The following is a 20,831-nucleotide window of genomic DNA, read 5'->3' as shown; positions in this document are numbered from 1 at the left end:
TGCTGAATGTGTTCCTATAATGACAAAAAAGAAATCGAATGCGGCAACCACATCTAAAGACTATAGACTATAGGCTGCATTTTCGACCATAGTAATGACAAAATTTGAATCAGCATGGTGTCAATTTTTTTCTCAAACAAATACATTTCTATCAGTTTGTGTTTTTTGTGTTTTGAAGTCCTTTCATTCTAAAATCAAATGTTAAAATCAAATATTAAAAGCAGACAAACGTTTGAAGTACTTTTAAGCAATATTCCTCAAGCCATCAAAAAACTGCCAGTGCATACCCAGCTTTAAGCATGAATTTATGGATAAGGTTAGCTCAGTCTTAGAGTCAAGGGTTAGATGCTTTCAATTTATTTGTGAAAATTAAAGTAAGTTTGTAATTTTTTTAGATAAGTTTTAGTTGTTAGCTAAATTGAAACTATTTTGGTTTTGGCTCAATTTTATTTTACATTATTTATTATGTATTTATTTATTGAACTCATGTTTAGATTTTTTTATTATTATTATTTATATAAAATCTTTGTTTTATAGATAATCTCAAAAAAAAGAAAAGCAGAAGCTGATTGCTTTCAGATTCTCTTCCTAATTCAAACTCTGCTGGCTGAACAGACAGGTAGGGAAATTCCTATGACTGATTCAGTCATGTGTGTAAACTTTAACTTAAATAATGAGTTTAGAAAAAATAAAAATATTAATGTGCACTATTTCATATTCACCTGACTATAAAAGTCTTGATACAAATAAGTGTAAAGGGTCCATCAAGCATACAGTCCATGTATATGTGCTGAAAAGTGCCCAGTGCTTCAGTAAACATTGAAGTAACAAACGTGCTCCAAAAGTCCCCGTGCAGTATTTGCAGCTCCTTACCATAACATAACTATAGAGATAATTAGCGCCTGTGTGTAATCCACAGAAACAGCACTCTCAGAACAGGAATCCCCATATACGTCCAGGACTCAATGCTCAAGACCAGACTGCATCACTCAGGATAGGCATAAAATAGGAAGTCTCATAGCGAGCCTCCTTTTAAAAAAACATTTAATGACAAATAAAGTTGCACTTACATTTACTGAAGAAATATAAATGTATAAACGTAGAAAGCTAGTAAAACAAGCCTCAGCCACAGTCCCTTTTTTTTTATATTTCTGGATATTTTTTGATAATGTTTGATATTTTAGTAAAGTTATGTTTTCTTTTTAATATTTACTTATTTTTTTAATATTTTTTATTTTTAATAATTTCTTTGTATTAGATGTGTAATTTTCTATAAAATATATTTTGGCTGTTTTTTTAACTTTTTCTTAACTTTGGTAATTTTTTTACACATTTGTATTAATATGTACTCCAGATCTAAGGATATGTTTTGGCCACTGGAACTGAGTGTCCTTTTTTTTTGTAATCACTAGAAGGAGCCAGAGAGACCAATACATTTTATCAGCGTTAGAAATCTTAGCTGATTTGCCCTTTTTTACTATATAGTTTTTATATATATATTTTTTGTGATGCCATTGCTTTCACTCTATGATGAGGTTAATAGGTCGTTTTATTTGTGGAACCCTTCTGTTGTTCAGTCAGGATCAGTGGGTGTCTCCTGGTCCACTCTTATGGAATATTCATTTCTGTTGTCTCTTCCTCCTTAAAGGGTGACTGCTGACGTCTGAGACCACTCCAATCCCAGAAGACGCCTCTTACGGGGAAACAGGTCAGATGGTGTCGGGTCTGTGACATCATCCCGCCAAAGCTAAAAGGAAAATGTAAATGCAAGTGCAACTTTTTTTTGTCATTAAATGTTCTTTTAAAACAAATTGCACTATGAGACCACCTCTTTTATGCCTATCCTGAGTGGTGCAGTCCACCTTGGAAGCGTGATGGATACCGGTCTTTGAGCCTTGGGTCCTGGATGTACAGTATATGGAGATTCCTGTTCTGAGAGTGCTGTTTCTTTGGATTGCACACAGTCGCTAATGATCTCTATAATTTGAGATAGTTTGGTTCTGGTAAGAAGCTGCAATCAGTGCACGGGTACTTTTGGAGCACATTTGCTACTTCAATGTTTACTGAAAGCACTGGGCACTTTTCAGCACATATACATGGACTGTATGCTTGATGGACTCTTCACACTTATTTCTATGAATTTTTTATTTACACTGCTTTATATGATTAGGTTTTTTTTCATTTAATATTGTGCACTTTGAATTATTAGTGGTGTGTCACGTGATGTGTGGCAATCATGTGATTCATATTTTTTAATTCGTTTATATCATATCTCTTTGCACATATTTGTTTGAACATTTTGCAAGGAAACAGTGCACATTTCTTTTGTTTTACAGAGGCTCATGTTTATGTTTACAGAAATAAAAATCATTTTTTGCTGTGAAAACTAGGCAAAAACGTTTTTTCTTCTCAAAAGTCTGTGTATATTTGGTGAGCCTGGAGTCAGTAACACTATCCTTCTGTTCCCTATTGGCTGGAATATTTATTTATCTGAGGCTAGCCAATATTAAAAAAAATATTTACTGTGGTTTCAAACCTCGATTGTTTTAAAATAATAAATATTTCATACTTACCTCCTCTGTGCAATAGTTTTGAATAAAATAGCCCTGATCCCCTCTTATGGGGTCTCTCGTCAGCACTCCTGGCTCCCTTGCTTGCTGAGTGTCCCCATAGAAGTATACTATTGGCATTGTTAAAGAAAAACTTATAATGGTTCTGGACCAATTTTATTTTCCTTTTTTTCCCCCTCTTACTATGGTGGGTGGATGGAGCAGGAGGAGGAGAGAGTGGAAGGAAAGCGAAAAAATACAGTTCACTTAGAAAATCGTAACTTAAAGTGGATGTAAACCCACTCTCATCCTTTCTAAACTACTGCAACACTTGTTATCTAGAGGGATATACACGCCTCCTGCATGTATACTTATCAGTCAAATGTCTCCCCTCTGTCTACTATGGGACCCAAAAAACTGCAGATTTTGTGGGTGGGTCTGCTTTCCAGGGCTCAGTGGGTGGAGTCGTGATGTCAGTAGACTCCCCGCCCACCTCTACACTCCCCTTATCAACGTGCATTTTCTCCTGTGTATTTCTAACACTGAACTTCTGCTGATCACTAGCATCCAGTCAAAACCCAGAAAAGTCCCCACATGACTTCAGCATGCCAAATCATGCTGAGGTGTGGAACAGCCAATCCTTGCAGAGCTGCTGAAGAAAGGAGTTGGGTGGGAATTAAAAAATAATGCATGTCTTAGGCTACTGCACGAGATATGTAAATTACCTGTCAATCACAGCAAGGGGGAAGAACTGACAAAGATTTCACAAAAGATATGAGGATTGCTCAGAGCTGGATTAACTATTTGTGGCAAGACTGGGCACAGCTGATCTGAAATCCCATAGTCTATATTGTGCCAGACAAAAAAAATAAAAACATTTCGGGTTTACATCCACTTTAACCACTTTCAGACCGGACCATAAGACCAGACCACTTTTGGCGATTCGGCACTGCGTCACTTGAACTGACAATTGCGCGGTTGTGCGACGTGGCTCCCAAACAAAATGGACGTCTTTTTTTTCCCACAAATAGAGCTTTCTAATGGTGGTATTTGATCACCCCTGCGGTTTTTATTTTTTGCGCTATAAACAAAAATAAAGCGACAATTTTGAAAAAAACACATTATTTTTTACTTTTTGCTATAATAAATATCCCCCAAAAAAATATCTAAAAAAAAATTTTTTTTTTCCTCAGTTAAGGCCAAAACTTATTCTTCTACATGTTTTTTGGTAAAATAAAATTGCAATAAGCGATTATTGACTGGTTTGTGCAAAATTTATAGGGTTTACAAAATAGGGGATAGTTTTATGGCATTTTTATTAATAATTTTTTTTTTATTAGTAATGGCAGCGATCAGCAATCATTATAGTGGACACATCAGACATTTTTGACACATTTTTGGGACCATTGTCATTTACACAGCAATCAGTGCTATACAAATGCACTGATTCCTGTGTAAATGACACTGGCAGTGAAGGGGTTAACCAGGAGGTGGCAGTGTAGGGTTTAAGTGTGTCCTAGGGGCGTGTTACTAACTGTGGGGGGCTGGGCTGTGTGTTAGTGAACACTGATCTCTGCTCCAATCACAGGGAGCAGAGATCAGTGTCACTTGTTGCTAGGCAGAATGGGGAGAGGCTGTTTACACCGGCATCTCCCCGTTCTGCCTCCCTGTGAGACGATTGCGGGTATCCCCGCAGAGATCAAGTCCGCGGGACCCCCGACCGGTCTCACGGGGGTCCCGACTGGCACGCGCATGGCCCTGGCGGGGCCCACGTGATGGCAGGGCGGCAATTGCAAATGGACGTACCTGTACGCCAGTTTGCCTGCCCGTGCCATTCTGCCGACGTACATCGTCGTGCGCCGGTCGGGAAGTGGTTAAAGTATAGCTAAAGGCAAAACTTTTTTTCTTAGTTTTGGATAGAATGCAGAACGATTAGAACACTTGTCCATTGTTACTTCTCTATATGAACCCGTTAAGGCACAGATGTCACACTGGCGGCCCTCCAGCTGTTGCAGAACTACAAGTCCCATGAGGCATTGCAAGGCTGACAGATACAAGTATGACTCCCACAGGTACTTGTAGTCCCACAACAGCTGGAGGGCCGCCAGTTTGATACCCCTGCATTAAAGAGATTCACCCTCTCTCTTTGTCCTATTTACCATTATCATTGAAAGTAAAGGAAAATCCCAAATTTTGGGTTGTCCCCAGAAAAGCAATAGAGGGGAAATCTTCCCATAGGGACACTAGTTCTATCTGGGGGTCCCCAAGGGATTCCTTTAATTTGCAGGGATTTCCTCTCACTTCCTGATTGGCTATGGGACATAAAGTGAAGGGAATTTTCCACCAAGGGACACAAACAGCGGAAAAAAAATATGACAGGGGTTATAACCCTCCCTTATGCTATCCAAAACGGAAAACAAAAAAATTTTGGCTATAGTTCTACTTTAAGCTTAACACTAAACTTAGTGCCTCATAGAAGACTGAATTGAAAATTGGAATATCTTCATATGCAACAAAGAGCATCTCTGACCCTTCAGAACTCAGGAGCATGACTTACTAATGTTGCCATTTTGACCACCTTAAACCTGATAATAAATAATATTTACAGTTTCTATAAATATATTTTTACATAAGCCAAATAATTTCAGACAAACTACATTAGAATTCATACAAAATAAGTTTACCTTAATTTTCCTTGTAGCTATATTTTCATCAGAAGACCCACTCCCTTTTCGCCTGTGATTCTTCTGGGAGGGGAACCCACCTGCTCTCTTAAAAGAAAACATTACATAACTAAATCAAAAAAGTTTAAGTCTGACTAATGGCAGAAGACCCATAAAGTTGGCACCTCATCCCAAATAATAGAATAAAGAAAGTAGAGGGATAGGGGATTTTTGAGGTGCTTATAAATAATGAGAAAAAAAGAATTTAAGTAAAAAAGATAACAAATTTTAATAAAGTTCACGGTTAAAAACTCACAGATTCAGTTACAAAATAGAAAATAATAGGCTAGATAGTCATAAATGAACACAAATCTGGCTGTGTCGATTTAGTTGAAGATTCGCATGTTAACCCGACATGTTTCTCATAGTTGCTTAATCAGGGGATATACAACTGAAATAGAGACTTCACAATACTATACAGAGTGCAAAAGAAGCACAAATTAAACAACGATTAAAGAGCAAAAACTAAAAATTACATATACATACAGAATAACATTGTTAAAGTAGCAGGGAACAAAGTGTCGTTGTCATCACGTTTGCCCTAACAAAGGGGGTAAAACTTACCAAACCAGAGAAGCTCCAATGAACAAACTACTGCCTAAAAAATTGGATGAGCACTGAACCAACCAAAGGAGGGGTTGAGTGTGGCCACAGAGGGCACACAGTGACTTAAAAGCACACTAAATAGAGCATGGGGTGGAGGGCGCCTGAATTAGGTATGGGTACTGACAAGCAAAAATATAATTCCTGAACATAATAGTGTCATAGAAAGATCGCCCTCCGTTGCAGACCATTTTTTGTAATTACATAACTAGAATACATAACCAATGACCATTTATTTAATAAATATTAGACAACTATTTATCTATGCCATTGAAAATAATGATGCAGAACTCTGTATGTGAAATAGTGGGAACTTGAGCTTTGCCTAAAGCCAGCCCCAATAACAGCTTATACTTACCTTCTACTTCTAATGCCGCGTACACACGGTCAAACTGTATGACGTACTTAGTCTGGCGGAAAAGTACGCCAGACTGTCCGTCGGAATTTCCGAACGGGCTACTTGCCCACACACGGCACTTTTTGAGCGGACTAATACGGCGTACTAAGTCCGCCGTACTATCCGCCCTACTTTTGAAATGAACGGACTCGCCCACACACGTGGAGGAAAGTCCGCTCATTTCGAGCGCGTCTCCAGGTAGGCGGGGCCCGCGAGGGAGACGTCGCTGGCCCCGCCGCCTGGTATGGACTTAAAGGGGAACCCCAACACCAAAAAAAATCGGCGTGTGGGTCCCCCCCAAGTCCACAGCAGACCCTTGTCCGAGCACGCTACCCGGCCGGCCAGGAAAGGGGGGCGAGCGAGCGCCCCCCCCCTCCTGAGCCGTACCAGGCCACGTGCCCTCAACATGGGGGGTGCCACTGGCCGTTGGTTGTCGGGGTCTGCGGGCGGGGGGCTTATCGGAATCCGGGAACCCCCTTTAATAAGGGGGCCCCCGGATACCGGCCCCCCACCCTATGTAAATGAGTATGGGGTACAATGTACCCCTACCCATTCACCTGTAAAATAAAAGTACAAAAAAAAACACAACACACGAGATAAAATACTTTATTGCACAGCTCCGGGGGTCTTCCGTCTTCGGGGGTCTTCTCGCCAGACTCCTCCGCTATCTTCTTGTAGCTCTTTTGCTAGCGGAGGAGTCCGGCTTTCTTCCTCGCCGCCGGCCTCTTCTCCCGACTTCGGGGGTCTTGTCCCCCTCTTCGGTTCTTCTGCCGGGCCACCGCGCCTTCTTATAGCTCTTTTACAGGCGGTGGCCCGGTCTTCTGTCGCTGCCGCCCGCCTTCCGTTCTTCTTCTTCTTCTTCTCCTTCTTCTCCAGGAGATGTTGACTCGACGATCTCTCCGGCCACAATGCCAGGGCCGCGCTGCGCGGCCACTTATATAGGGACAAGGGGCGGTGTCACATGGCTTTATGTCACATGGGTTGGTGTCACATGGTGACCCCGCCCCCTTACGATGTCATAGTCCCCATGTGACATCAACCCATGTGACCAACCCATGTGACATAAAGCCATGTGACACCGCCCCTTGTCCCTTGTCCCGCCGCGGCCCTGGCATTGTGGCCGGAGAGATCGTCGAGTCAACATCTCCTGGAGAAGAAGGAGAAGAAGAAGAAGAAGAAGAAGAAGAAGAAGAAGAAGAAGAAGAAGAAGAACGGAAGGCGGCGGCGGCGGCGACAGAAGACCGGGCCACCGCCTGTAAAAGAGCTATAAGAAGGCGCGGTGGCCCGGCAGAAGAACCGAAGAGGGGGACAAGACCCCCGAAGTTGGGAGAAGAGGCTGGCGGCGAGGAAGAAAGCCGGACTCCTCCGCTAGCAAAAGAGCTACAAGAAGATAGCGGAGGAGTCCGGCGAGAAGACCCCCGAAGACGGAAGACCCCCGGAGCTGTGCAATAAAGTATTTTATCTCGTGTGTTGTGTTTTTTTTTGTACTTTTATTTTACAGGTGAATGGGTAGGGGTACATTGTACCCCATACTCATTCACATAGGGTGGGGGGCCGGTATCCGGGGGCCCCTTTATTAAAGGGGGCTCCCTGATTCCGATAAGCCCCCCGCTCGCAGACCCCGACAACCAACGGCCAGGGTTGTCGGGAAGAGGCCCTTGTCCTCATCAACATGGGGACAAGGTGCTTTGGGGTGGGGGGGCCACGCGGCCCCCCCTTCCCCAAGGCACCCCCCATGTTGAGGGCACGCGGCCTGGTACGGCTCAGGAGGGGGGGGGGGCGCTCGCTCGCCCTTCTTTCCTGGCCGGCCGGGTAGCGTGCTCGGACAAGGGTCTGTTGTGGACTTGGGGGGACCCCACGCCGATTTTTTTCGGCGTTGGGGTTCCCCTTTAAGTCCATACCAGGCGGCGGGGCCAGCGACGTCTCCTTCGCGGGCCCCGCCTACCTGGATACCCGCTCGAAATGAGCGGACTTTTCTCCGGGCGGGAAAAGTCCGCTCATTTCAAAAGTATGGCGGACTGGCATACACACGGCCGGATTGTCCACCGAAATGCGAGTACGACGGACAGAATTTCTAAAAAAACAAAATTCTTAGTACGCCGGACTGCACGCTGAAAAAGTCCGCTGAAGCCCACACACGAGTGGACTGTCCGCTGAAATGTGTTTCGGCGGACTAAGTAGGCCATACAGTCCGCTCGTGTGTACGCGGCATGAAGCCGCGTACACACGGGCGGACTGTATGGCCTACTTAGTCCGTCATACAATCCGACGGACAGTCCGTCATACTTTCGAATGAATGGACTTGACCACACACGGATGCACAAACAGTCCGTCGAAAGCTTGCGCGATGACGTGTACAGCACGTACGACGGGACTAGAAATAGGAAGTCGAATACACAGCAATGCAACCTTCCGCCGTGTAAATCCTTTCTGAGCATGCGCCATTCTTAGTCCGTCGAACTAGCCTACTGACGAGCGGATTGTCCGCTGAAACCAAAGTATGACGGACAGAATTTCGAAAAATCCGAAATACTTAGTACGCCAGACTGCACGCTGAAAAAGTCAGCTGAAGCCCACACACGAGCGGACTGTCCGCTGAAATGTGTTTCGACGGACTAAGTAGGCCATACAGTCCGCCCGTGTGTACGTGGCTTTATCCTTACTTATCTCCATTTTCTCCCAGAGCAAAGAGAGGAAGCCCTATATAAGCCCCGATACAATTTATGTCAGTGCTTATACACGGTAAAGACTCTCTTCCTGCCAGTGGGGGCTGCTGCATAAGGGGCGCAGGGGCGCCACCCCCCACCCATGAATCCGGCCCCCTAATCTACATGCGGGGCGCAGGATGCATGAATTCCCATGGACACCCACTTGTGTACCCATAGCAAATTAATATTCGCTATTGTCTTCCTTATTCTCCTCTCAGCCAATCAGGAAGCCCCTATTGGCCAGGGAGTTTTAGGACTCATTGTCACTGTCTGTGTCTCCTGTGGAGGGGGGGTTTGGTTGTGTTATTTTGTGTCCCCCCCCCCCCCCAAAATAGTGAGCACCAGCCGTCACTGCTTCCCACACCAATGTGCTGCTGTCAGAGCCAATTGAAAAACACTGGGGCTGTCACATGAGACAGAGGAGAGTAAGTAATATGCTTCCTTATAACCAGAAGTATTGGGCATGACACTTCACTCCTGACTGTGAAGAAAGCTGCAGGGATGCCAAGGAAAGGTGAGTATAAGCTGGTGCAAGGGCCAACATTAAAGCAAACCTATTACTTTGCCCTGCATGGGTGAAGCACATGCCCGTGTTAAGTGCAGAACACATATGTAAATGGATACTTATGACTACATATATATTTAAGCAGTATTTGTTCGAAATTCCCACCCATGAAAATGTACATGTTTTTAGATATCATATAGTACCTGCTCGGTAATGTCTTGCATCAAGCTCACTGTCTCTGTTGTCAGTTATAATCTGTGATGCCAATCTGATTAATAGCCATGCTTCTTCAATTCACACTCAGATTTGCAATGTTTGCCCTAGAGAAAACACATAATCTTTAGGGTGATCCACACCTTCCCACAGTTGTATTTTATATAAACAATTTACTTATGTTAAGTAACATTGTATAGACAAGAGATTGCAAACCATTCTGAAACCAAGCTTTTATACTTTTTATTGTCCTTCAATTAAAGTATGCGTTCTGTGAATTTTCACAATGTGCTGTACCACAATGGCAGGTTCCCAGTCACTACTACTTTTCATGTAAGGACGTTCCATCTCTCTACCATCACGTGGAAGGGAATGTTCTGGCATCCTTTGGCAAGGCAGTCAGCCATAAAATCCCCCATACTGCTGACATGTGGTCCAGCAAGCATGGGCAGGGACGATATATTTAGTTCACAGCACATTGGGTAACGCTGCTTGCAACTCGAAAGGATGCAGGACAGGGCTCGGTGCTGCAGCTTGTTGTGCCCCCACGTCTCCATACAGCTGGTGGTGATGATGCTAGACCTGTGAGCTCTACCCCCTCCTCCTCCTCTTCCACCACCTAAATGCCCTCCTTTGCAAAATTGTCCTATGAACATCAGGTACACACTAAGCATTCAAAGGGCTATTGCCAGAGCCAGGCTTCAGCTGGTGTATTTAGGGGACAGGAACCATACTGGAGCAGAGATTCTTGCAGCTCTGCAGGGACGGGCCCAGCGGTGGTTCACATCATGCCAACTGGAGCCAGGAATGGTGGTGTCCAATAATGGCTCAAACCTCCTGTCTGCCCTTAGACAGGAAAAGTTTACACATGTGGCATGTTTGGCACATATCCTCAATTTGGTGGTGCAGCATTTCCTAAGTACGTACCCAGGGCTGCAAGATGTACTAAAACAGGCCAGAAAAGTCTGTAGCCATTTCAGGCCCTGTTGTGTTCCTGCTGGAGCAGACTCCGTGTGGCATTATGGACAGGGCACTGGAGGCAGAGCAGCAGGAGGAAGAGGAGGACTTCCTTTCCTCTCTAGGCCCACTTTATCCAGACACCATCATTCCTGTCACAGAACAGACAGGAGGAGGATGAGGCGGAGGACTCTGGCACTTTCATAGGCTTTGAAGAAGAGGAAGACATGCATCAATCTATAAGCGATGGCTTTTCAACCCCAGGACCCTTGGGGGTAGTATGTGGCTGGGAGGTGGAAGTTCCAGATGCTATCATCCTGATTGACCCCGAGGAGTCTGCTTCTCAAGCCTCAGCAAATTTGAGGCGCAGGGCCAATCTCATGCTTTAAAGCCTGCGAAAGGACCCAAGAATATATGTGGCATAAAGGAGAAGGATGATTACTGGTTGGCAACCCTCCTTGACCACCGTTATAAGGGGAAGGACTCAGAACTCGTCCCCACAGAGAATGCAGAAGATAAAATCTCTTGAGGACCCGTTAAAGAGGATTTTATTGAACTCTAGTAGGTTACAGTGTGGTGGAAAACATAGTTTTGAGTCTTCTGTTTGTTCAACAGAGGAATGTTGGAGAAGGCGTCCGCCTAAGTGAGGCATTTCATATTTTTTTTCAGTCCTCGCCGCCCAGGGCTGTCAGCTTCCACTTCCCATCGGCAGTGTCTGCATCACATGGTGGGAGATTACCTCGGGGTCAAAACAGAGATGGAGAGCTTTACAGCTGATGATCCACTGACTTACTGGGTCATGAGAATAGACCACTGGCCAGAACTTGCCCAGTATGCTATTGAGCTGTTGGGCTGCCCTGCATCCAGCGTGCTTTCAGAGTGGCATTCAGCGCTGCAGGAGGTTTTGTTATTGATCATAGAACGCATCTGTCCACAGACTCCATGGATCGGCTGACTTTTATAAAAATGAATCAGTCCTGGATTTCCAGCTATGAAACCCCTGATGCCGATATCACTGATTAAGTCTTTTTGGGATGTGGAATCTCTGCAGGACTTCGTGGCTGCCTAGCTTTGAGGGTGTTCAATCATTTCATCTGGAAGAATGTTTTTGGTATAGGTTTTCATGGGCACAATTAACACCCAAAGACCAATATTTCAGCACCTGCTTGACAGGTGCATATCATTGCAATTTTTTACAGCAAGGCCAATTCTTGCTTTCATCAAGAGTACCTCTATAGGGTTATGTTTGGAAGGGGCAATTTGTATGCATCCGATACTTCTATCCAAATTCAAATTGGCACCAGAATGTATCAAAAAAATCTCTAATCTTGTTCCCAGTGCACTACATTGTGGTCTCATCATACACACTGGCCCCAGGGAAATTTTCATTTTTTTGGCTTTATAAATGCAGTTATTGCTGCAGCATATTCTAGACATGGTACAGATCTGCCACTTTACAGGTAGACTATGGGGACCCCCCAGGCACTATATTGGAAGGAATTGTTAATTTTTATGCTTTCATTATGCTTTTATTGATACATGTCCCTCAGGGCAGGACCCAGACCCCTATAACAATTGTATGCCAAATTTCTTGCATATAAGCCTTCAAAATGGACACGTTTGATTTTTGACGTTCAGGTCCCATTGACTTTAATGGTATTAGTTATTAGAGTTCAAACTTTGTGTTCAAAAGTTCTGGTGCGAACCAAACAGGAGTCCGTTCAGCCCATCCCAAATGCTGAAGAATGTTGCAGGCAGCATAACATTCTCCATGGCTTCTCCAAAGCGTTTCACGTCTGTCACATGTGCTCAGGGTGAACCTGCTCTCATCCGTGAAAAACACAGATGACAAGTTCGCCACTGGCGCCCTGTGAAAAGCACAGGGCACCAGTGGTGGACTTGTCAATTCTGGTGTTTAATGGTAAATGTCAATCGAGCTCCACGGTACGGGGCAGTGAACACAGGGCCCACTAGAGGACATTGCGCCCTCAGGCCCCCCTCGTGAATTCTGTTTCTGATTGTATGGTCAGAGACATTCACACCAGTGGCTTGCTGGAGATAATTTGTAGGGCTCTGGCAGTGCTCATCCTGTTCCTCCTTGCACAAAGCAGCAGATACCTGTCCTGCTGATGAGTTAAGGACCTTCTTCAGCCCTATCTAGCTCTCTTAGAGTAACCACATGTCTCCTTGAATCTCTGCAATGCTTTTGAGAAAACACAGAAAACCTTCTGGCAATGGTACCTATTGATATGCCATCCTGGAGGAGTCGGACAGCCTGTGCAACCTCTATAGAGTCCAGGTATTGCCTCATGCTACTAGTGGTGACACTGACCCTAGCCAAATGCAAAACTAGTGAAAAACATTCAGAAAAGATGAGTAGGGAAAAAAATGTCAGTGGCCTCCACCTGTAAAACCATTACTGTTTTGGAGGTTTTCTTATTGTTGCCCATCTAGTGCACCTGTTGTTAATTTCATTGACACCAAAGAAGCTGAAACAGATTAACAACCCCCTCTGCTACTTAACTGACCAGATCAATATACCAGGAGTTTAATTGACTTGACATCATGCAACTAGATTTTCCATCCAGTTCAAACAATATCCAATTATCTCACAGGAAGTTTAATCATACGCAACCTTTATATAGGACAAATTAGGTTTACTACTTCTAAATAGTGTATCATATTTTTTTCTCTCAAAACCTTGTGTTTCTTTTGTATTCCTTTTAGCCTTTTTTATCCAAAACTGCTTTTGATCAAGCCTTATTTTTTGTTGCTTAACCACTTGAGACCCGCGCTATAGCCGAATGACGGCTACAGCGCGGATCTCCTTTTCCGGGACGACGTCAATAGACGTAGTCCCGTGCACGAGCGGCCTGCGCGCCCCCTGAGGGGCGCGCGCGGCGCGCTCTGTGAACGGCGAGTCTACGAGACTCGCCTGATCACCGATCCGTGCAAGGGGTCGATCCCGACCCCTTATCACGTGATCAGCTGTCAGCCAATGACAGCTGATCATGTGATATAACGGAGCCGGTAATCGGATTTTTTTTTCTCCTCGCGCTGTCAGCGCGAGGAGAAAAAAAAAAAAGCCGATCACCGGCGGCCGTGAGCGGGACATGAGTCCCGATCACGGCCAGCCCTGCCAGTGCCCACCTGCCCCCTGCCAGTGCCCACCTGCCCCCTCATAACTACACATAATAAAAAATTTGTGCCCCCCCCGTCAGTGCCACCCAGCAGTGCCCATAGTGCCACCCAGCAGTGCCCACAGTGCCACCCAGCAGTGCCCACAGTGCCATCCAGCAGTGCCCACAATCTGCCTCAACAAAGGTGCTGCACCCCAGTGCCACATATCCGTGCCCATCAGTGTCATCTACCAGTGCCCATCAGTGCCCAGCAGTGCCGCCCATCAGTGCCCAGCAGTGCCACCTATCAGAGCCACCTATCAGTGCCACCTATCAGTGCCCATCAGTCCCATCTATCAGTGGTACCTATCAGTGCCCATCCGTGCCACCCATCCGTGCCACCCATCTGTGCCACCCATCCGTGCCATCTTATCTGTGCCCATCTTTGCCCATCAGTGCCGCCTTATCTGTGCCTATTAGTGCCGCCTTAACTATGCCTATCAGTGCCCACCAGTGCAGCCTATCAGTGCCCACCAGTGCAGCCTATCAGTGCCCACCAATGCAGCCCATCAATGCCCACCAATGCAGCCCATCAATGCCCACCAATGCAGCCCATCAGTGCCCACCAGTGCAGCCTATCAGTGCCGCCTCATCAGCGCACTTCAATGAAGGAGAAAAATGACCTGTTTGCAAAATTTTATAACAAACTATTAAACATGATTTTTTTTTTTTGCATCTTTTTTTGTTTGTTTAGCAAAAAATAAAACTCCCAGCTGTGATTAAATACCACCAAAAGAAAGCTCTATTTGTGGGAAAAAAATGATAAAAATTTCATTTGGGTACAGTGTTGTATGCCCGCGCAATTGTCATTCAAAGTGCATCAGCGCTGAAAGCTGAAAATTGGTCTGGGACTGAGGGGGGTTTAAGTGCCCAGTAAGCAAGTGGTTAAATAGACATATGCAGTCTTATACAGTATATGACATTTTGCATACTGCAGGGATAAATCACAATTTCTTTGTGGGGTATAGTCTTTCACACTGTTTTACATCAGTATAAACAGCAAATCCACAAGAAAGAGCAAATGGCAATATGCCATAATACAAAATTTTGCAGCACCCAGCAAGGCTAATCATTACAGGAGGCATACGTAAGGAGACCTTGTTACCAACTTGAAAAAGGCAGAAAAATATTTTAAAATGCTTACTTGTAGCATTTGCATTTTTTCCTTTATTTATCACAAGGTCAAGCACACGAAAAACGTAAAATTGTTATTAATACTCACCATAATTCTCATTTCCTGGACCATCCTCATGTCAGCACACTATGGGTTAACTGTTGCTCATTAACCCTCAGGATCATCTTTTTTTGCTGCGCAATAAGGATGGTCCCCGCTGTCTCTGGGATCCGTGTGTTTCCCAGCAGACAGCGAGGGACCTGCGGAAAGGGTCGTAAATATCCGCAGATTCTGCGGATATCTATGCCGGAAGTGGGTGCAGATACCTGTACAGGTACCTGCACCCCCCTCCCCCTGAAAGGTGCCAATTGTGGCGCTGAAGGGGGGGAGGGTTCCAATGAGCGGAAGCTCCACTTTAGGGTGGAGCTCCGCTTTAATAACAATTTTATGTTTTCCTGGTCATCCTCCCATCAGCTTAATATGGGATATACCCAAGCCAATATAGGGTGGGAAAGAAACGACAAGACTCACCCAATGCCATGCTTCACCACACTTTAATTAATTAGTCAAAGGAGTCGACACTGCCGCCCGCTCCAAACATCAAAGGACTAGCGGCGACCACATCCAGTTGGTAGTGCCGGGCAAAAGTCTCACAGGAACGCCAGCTAGCAGTCCTGCATATGTCTTCCACTGGGATCTTTGCCATGGATGCCCACAAAGCTGCCATACCTCTTGTAGAATGAGCCCTTATAGTCTCCAAGGGAGCAAGGCCAATATCCAGAGGTCTCAAATCAAATTGGTTTGCCTGCTCTGAAGGCTGTGTAAAGCAAGGTAACACTGCCTCTCAGTTTACATGAAACCTTGAGACCACCTTAGAGGCCAAGGCTGAAGCGGGTCTCAGGATCACTCTGTCCAGATAAATAATGCAGAATGGTTCTTCACAGGATAAGGCTGCTAATTACGACATTCTTCTGGCCATCGTAATGGCTGTCAAGAAGACCAGTTTGATTGTTACAAATCCCAGTGTACATGATTCAGCTGGACTGAATGGGGGCTGCAACAGTGCCTTTAGGATCCCGCCCAAGTTGGGAAGAGGTTTATCCTTGATGGTCACACTCTTATTGTGGCTCTGAGGAATTGCTTTATCAAAGGCACATTAGCCCATCTATGTCTGGTGAAGCGGGACAGCTGACACTTGAATTTTAATTGAGTTGTATGCCAAGCCTATAGTTATGCTGTTTGTATAAATTCCAAAATATTTGCGATACCCAGATTTAACGGGGAGAAACTATGCTGTAATGCAATGCCCACAAATTTTCTCCAAATCCTGGAATATGTGGTGTTCATTATAATCTTCCTTGCCCCCAGTAATGCAGCGATTACCTCCTCTGAGAGGCCCTGTGCATGCAGTCAAGCCAATTCAACAGCCAGGCCATCAGCCGCAGTCTACCTGGGTTGGGGTGCATCCACTGTTCCTGCTGTAACAGGTCCCTCCTGAGAGGTAGGTGTACTGGTGGGGCTGACACCATCTGCAAGAGCAGAGGAAACCATGACCTTCTGGGCCAGAAGGGTGTGCACCTCCTCCTTCGTGATCTTCAGCAGGGTCCTCATGATTAATGGGATTGGAGGAAACAGGTACACTAGGGGAAACTGCCATAAGATCGAGAAGGTATCCTGAGCTATCGCCTCGTACTTGAACCTCGTGGCAAACTCTCGTACCTGCACATTCCCTGGTGTGGCCATCAGGTCTACATTGGGTGTCCCCCATCTGGCGAAAATTGGTTGAATATAGTGACTGCTGATTGCCCATTCTCCACGGCTGAGAAACCTCTGACTCAGATGGTCTGCTATCTAGTTTTGGCTGCCTGGTTTGTACACTGCTGTTAAAACCTCCACGTGAGTCTCGGCCCAGTGGAGAATTTTGGTTGCTAATCGGAGTAACGCCAGACTCTTGGTTCCTCCCTGTTCGATTGATATATGATACTGCTGTCTGGTTGTCCTATCGAAGTTTGACTTGAACTTCCTGAATCACCACCTTGGATGCCATCAGGGCCATGTATGCTGCCTGTAGCTCCCGTAGATTGGAGTGTCTGGATTTTTCATGCTCCAAGTGCCTTGAACCTGCCTGCCAAGGCAGTGAGCCCCCCAGCCCTGGAGGCTGGTGTCCGAGGTAATTACAATCCAGACTCCCCAGCTGAGATGCATGCCCCACGACAGAGTTTCTGGCAAGGTCCACCAGCTTGGGCTCTGTTGGATCCATCCTGGTATCCAGCTCTTCTGGTCCAATGACTGTCTGTCCCACTGTCCCAGGAAGAACATCTGGAAGGCTCTCATATGGAATCTTGCCCAAGGTATCGATGGGATAGCTGTGGTGAACATCCCCAACATTGTCATGCAGTCTCTTGCCGACAGCGTCAGAGCCTCCATTACCCTGTAGACACAGGCTTTCAGGTCAGCCACCTTGCGATATGGCAGAAGAATCTGACCTGACTGGGTGTTAAACACCATGCCTAAATACTCAATCCATTGGGCAGGAAAGAGGTTGCCCTTTTGAGTGTTTATTTGCCATCCGAAGTTGGACAGGATCACTATCACTTTGTCGCGCTGTAGCGCCAGCTTTTTGCTTGAATGTGCCATGACAAGAATGTCATCTAAATAATGAAAAATTTTCATTCCCTGCAATTGGATAAATGCTATGGTCACCAACAGGATCTTGGAGAAAACCCTGGGCGCTGTGTTGATGCTGAAGGGCAGACATTTGAACTGATAATGTCTTTCCTCTATTGTGAGTCTGAGGTATTTTGGTGATGTTTTTAGATTGCGATGTTTAAATAGGCATCTGCCAAATTGGTGAGATTAAACAATCTCCTCGCTGAACCACTGATGCTATTGTATATATTGACTCCATCCTGAATCTCTTGGGAATGATGAAAAGATTTAGGGACCTCAGGTACAACATCCGGTCTGAGCTCTCCGGATGCTTTGGGTACTAGAAATATCTGAGAATATACTCCCTTCTCCTGGCACCCCTGTGGCACTGACATACTTGCTTGTTTCCCAGATAATTCAGCAACATATTCCTGCAAACACTTGCATTTCTACTGATCCTGTGCGTAATATGTTCGGACAAAGATATTCAGAGGTTTCTTTTGAAATCTTATCTTGTATCCATGCTTTATGGTCTGTCAGATCCAGCGGTAATTCACATTCTTTGTCAACTCCACTCCCAACCTGGCTCCAACCTGCTGGGTTTGGATGGACTGACCGTCAAAAAGACTTCTCATGCCACGTGCACGAGATTGGAATTCTCGTCGGAAAAAGCTCAGATGGTTTTCCCATCGGAATTCCAACGGAATTCCGCTCAAACTGTCTTGCCTACACACGGTCACACCAAATTCCGACCGCCAAGAATGCGGTGGCGTACAACACATACGACGGGGACTAGAGAAAGCAAGTTCAATACCTAGCAGCCAATAGCTTCCATCTCGTAGTTGAATCTGAGCATGTCGGAATTGCATACACACGACCGGAATTTCTGATAGAAAGTTTTTCCATGGGGAAAATTGAGAACATGCTATCAAATTTTTGCTGGCGCGAATTTGGCCAGCTAAATTCCGATGGAGCATACACACGGTCGCATTTTCCAATGAAAAGCTCTCATCTGTCTTTTGCTGGCCAAAATTCCGATTGTGTCAGTCTTTTTTGCCGCCTGCCCTGCGGTCAATTTCACCTTGTGCAGGAAGTAGCTCTGTGTACCCCTCCATTGAGATCTGTGGTATTCCCGGCTTGGCCTATATGATCTGGCCTGGTGGCCCAATCTGGAATCAAACTGGCCTGACCAGAAGGGTTGCTGTCTCTTTCTAGAGGTGTGAGGAAATAGGCCCGATTTTCCACTGTGACCCGCTTAATTGCATCCTCTAGGGTCTTTCCAAACAGCATCTTACTGTTATACGGAATGTTGCATAATGCCTGTTTAGATGCCGATCCAATGTCGGAGCCATAGTGCCCTTTTTGCTGTCACTGCATGTGCCATTAACCTACCCAGTAATCTTACTAGATCTGTGGAAGACTCGGTCAAAAAAGCCGCTGTCAGGTTAAGTTCCTCAAGAGCGTCAATGACTTTAGCTGTCTCCACTCCAGCACGCAGTGCCGTCTCCACATTCATAACCCAAAACTTTAGGGCTCGAGATTGACGTTAGGACTATGGATGGGCAACAGGCTGCTCCTGCAACAGCGTATATCTTTTTAAGGTCGGCGTCTGTCTTTCTATCCATCAGATCCCTTAATGTGGTGGAATCCTCCAGCGGGAGAGAGACACTGTGGGGCTGCATCTATCCCTGGTGCTGACTCCCAAAAAGAGGCATCCAATGGATCAAAGGGATAGAGTTTAGTAAAGTGATTTTTTATTCTCACTTTGCACTCCGGGTTCTCCCATTCATCCTCCATTAATTCCCATATTTCCTGCATAAATGGAAAAAGGGGCATTGCTTCCTTAAATTTGGAAAAAATATCTTACCTTCTCTAGAGGTTTAGAGTCCTGATCCCATTCTATGGCCTCCTTTATGGCCCTAACGTATGGCTCAATCAGATGGGGATCGAACAAATGCTTGGACATGTCCTCTGCTTCTGACGAGGAGCCTGATAAGATCTCACAGATCCTTGGCGATTTTCGGCCTTGATCTGTAGAGGTGCCTGGTTTAGGTTCTTCTCTAGAACAGGTTGCACTAGAGGCTAGCTGTATGCTTTAGGCCACTGCCTCATGGATATAGTCCTTAACCTTCCAAGCTTCTGCTTTCTTATCCATGGAAACATCTTTCATGCATTCGGCACAGACAAGCCCAGCATAGGCCATCTGCCGGTCTCCTGGACTGCCTTGGTTTTACTTCTGAAGATTTACTGCAGCTTGGACCACTGGGAGATTGATCCCTGCATTTGGAATGGGACCCTGGTGGCAGGACTTTTCATTCCGGGAATGTCTTCTAAAAAAAGATTAAGCAACACCTTACTTACGTGTGCGGCACTCTTTTACAGTTTTAGTCTCCGGTAGACCCCTCCTACCTTTCCACAGATCTTCATGCCTGCTGTGGCAAGCTCATGGCTACTGACGGAACGTGAAAATTTTTTACGTTTAGTAATAGACGCATCTGTTTTTTTTTAATGCGTGCTGCCCCTTTAAATTGTCGGCCACCATCGGCCATCTTACCTGCAGCAAACAAGTACAGGATGACAGAGAGGGCCAGGAGCAGTAGCAGTGAGCAATTCAGCCAAACCTGGCTGGGAGGGGAGAGCAGAAGGATAGAGTAGATGTGAGCCCTTTGCAGGTAACTTTTAAATTCCTCTACAGCTCGCTACAGCCTGCCCCGGCACTCAGGGCGTCCAGTGTCATAAGGGGATTTACCTCTATCCTTTCTGGACCTTGCAACTCCAAGAGAGGCTCAACCTGGGTGGGGGGGGGGGGGGGGGTCGATAGGGGCTGTGTAAAATATGGGTGCAGAGTACATAATCACTTTAGGAGATAGCAAATGCAAAATTAGCCTATACCTATATAAACTGCTCAGTTTTACCAAGATCTCTGTCTCATTGGTAACCAGGGTCTAGTCTTTCAGGTTGAGAAGAGACAGAGCATGTTCAAACTTAGTAAGGCCTCTAAAGAACCTCGAGGTTTGGGAGTGGAATGAAAGAAAGGATCTTATGGCCGTCAAGGATAGGGGTATCTTAATAGTCAAAGATAAAAAAGGAAAATAAGGGGCACACCAGCCTTGTGCATTATCCTTTGGATGTTTTATTAAAAGTAATTAAAAAGAAAACTACTCACAAACAACTGTAGAATTCTTGCAAGATATATAATCGCCAAATAGCAGCAATCCATCTAAGATGAACAAT

General features: G+C 45.4%; 1 protein-coding gene across 1 annotated transcript in view; it reads right to left on the bottom strand.

Annotated features, from left to right (window-relative positions):
• LOC143987398 (uncharacterized) overlaps positions 1 to 20,831 on the bottom strand; it is a 143,785-nt gene that overhangs the window by 68,199 nt on the left and 54,755 nt on the right. Inside the window, exons 2-3 of the mRNA XM_077486082.1 lie at positions 9,689 to 9,805; positions 5,234 to 5,320 (exon numbers count right to left, since the gene is read on the bottom strand). Coding sequence (XP_077342208.1) covers positions 5,234 to 5,320; positions 9,689 to 9,709 — 108 coding nt within the window. The 5' untranslated portion in view covers positions 9,710 to 9,805. The remainder of the gene's footprint in view (positions 1 to 5,233; positions 5,321 to 9,688; positions 9,806 to 20,831) is intronic.

This window comes from Lithobates pipiens, unplaced genomic scaffold (assembly GCF_037356315.1).
Source record: "Lithobates pipiens isolate NorthernLeopardFrog02 unplaced genomic scaffold, aLitPip1_a1.2 Scaffold_18, whole genome shotgun sequence".
Classification (NCBI taxonomy): domain Eukaryota; kingdom Metazoa; phylum Chordata; class Amphibia; order Anura; family Ranidae; genus Lithobates; species Lithobates pipiens.
This window is presented reverse-complemented; position numbering and strand designations above follow the sequence as displayed.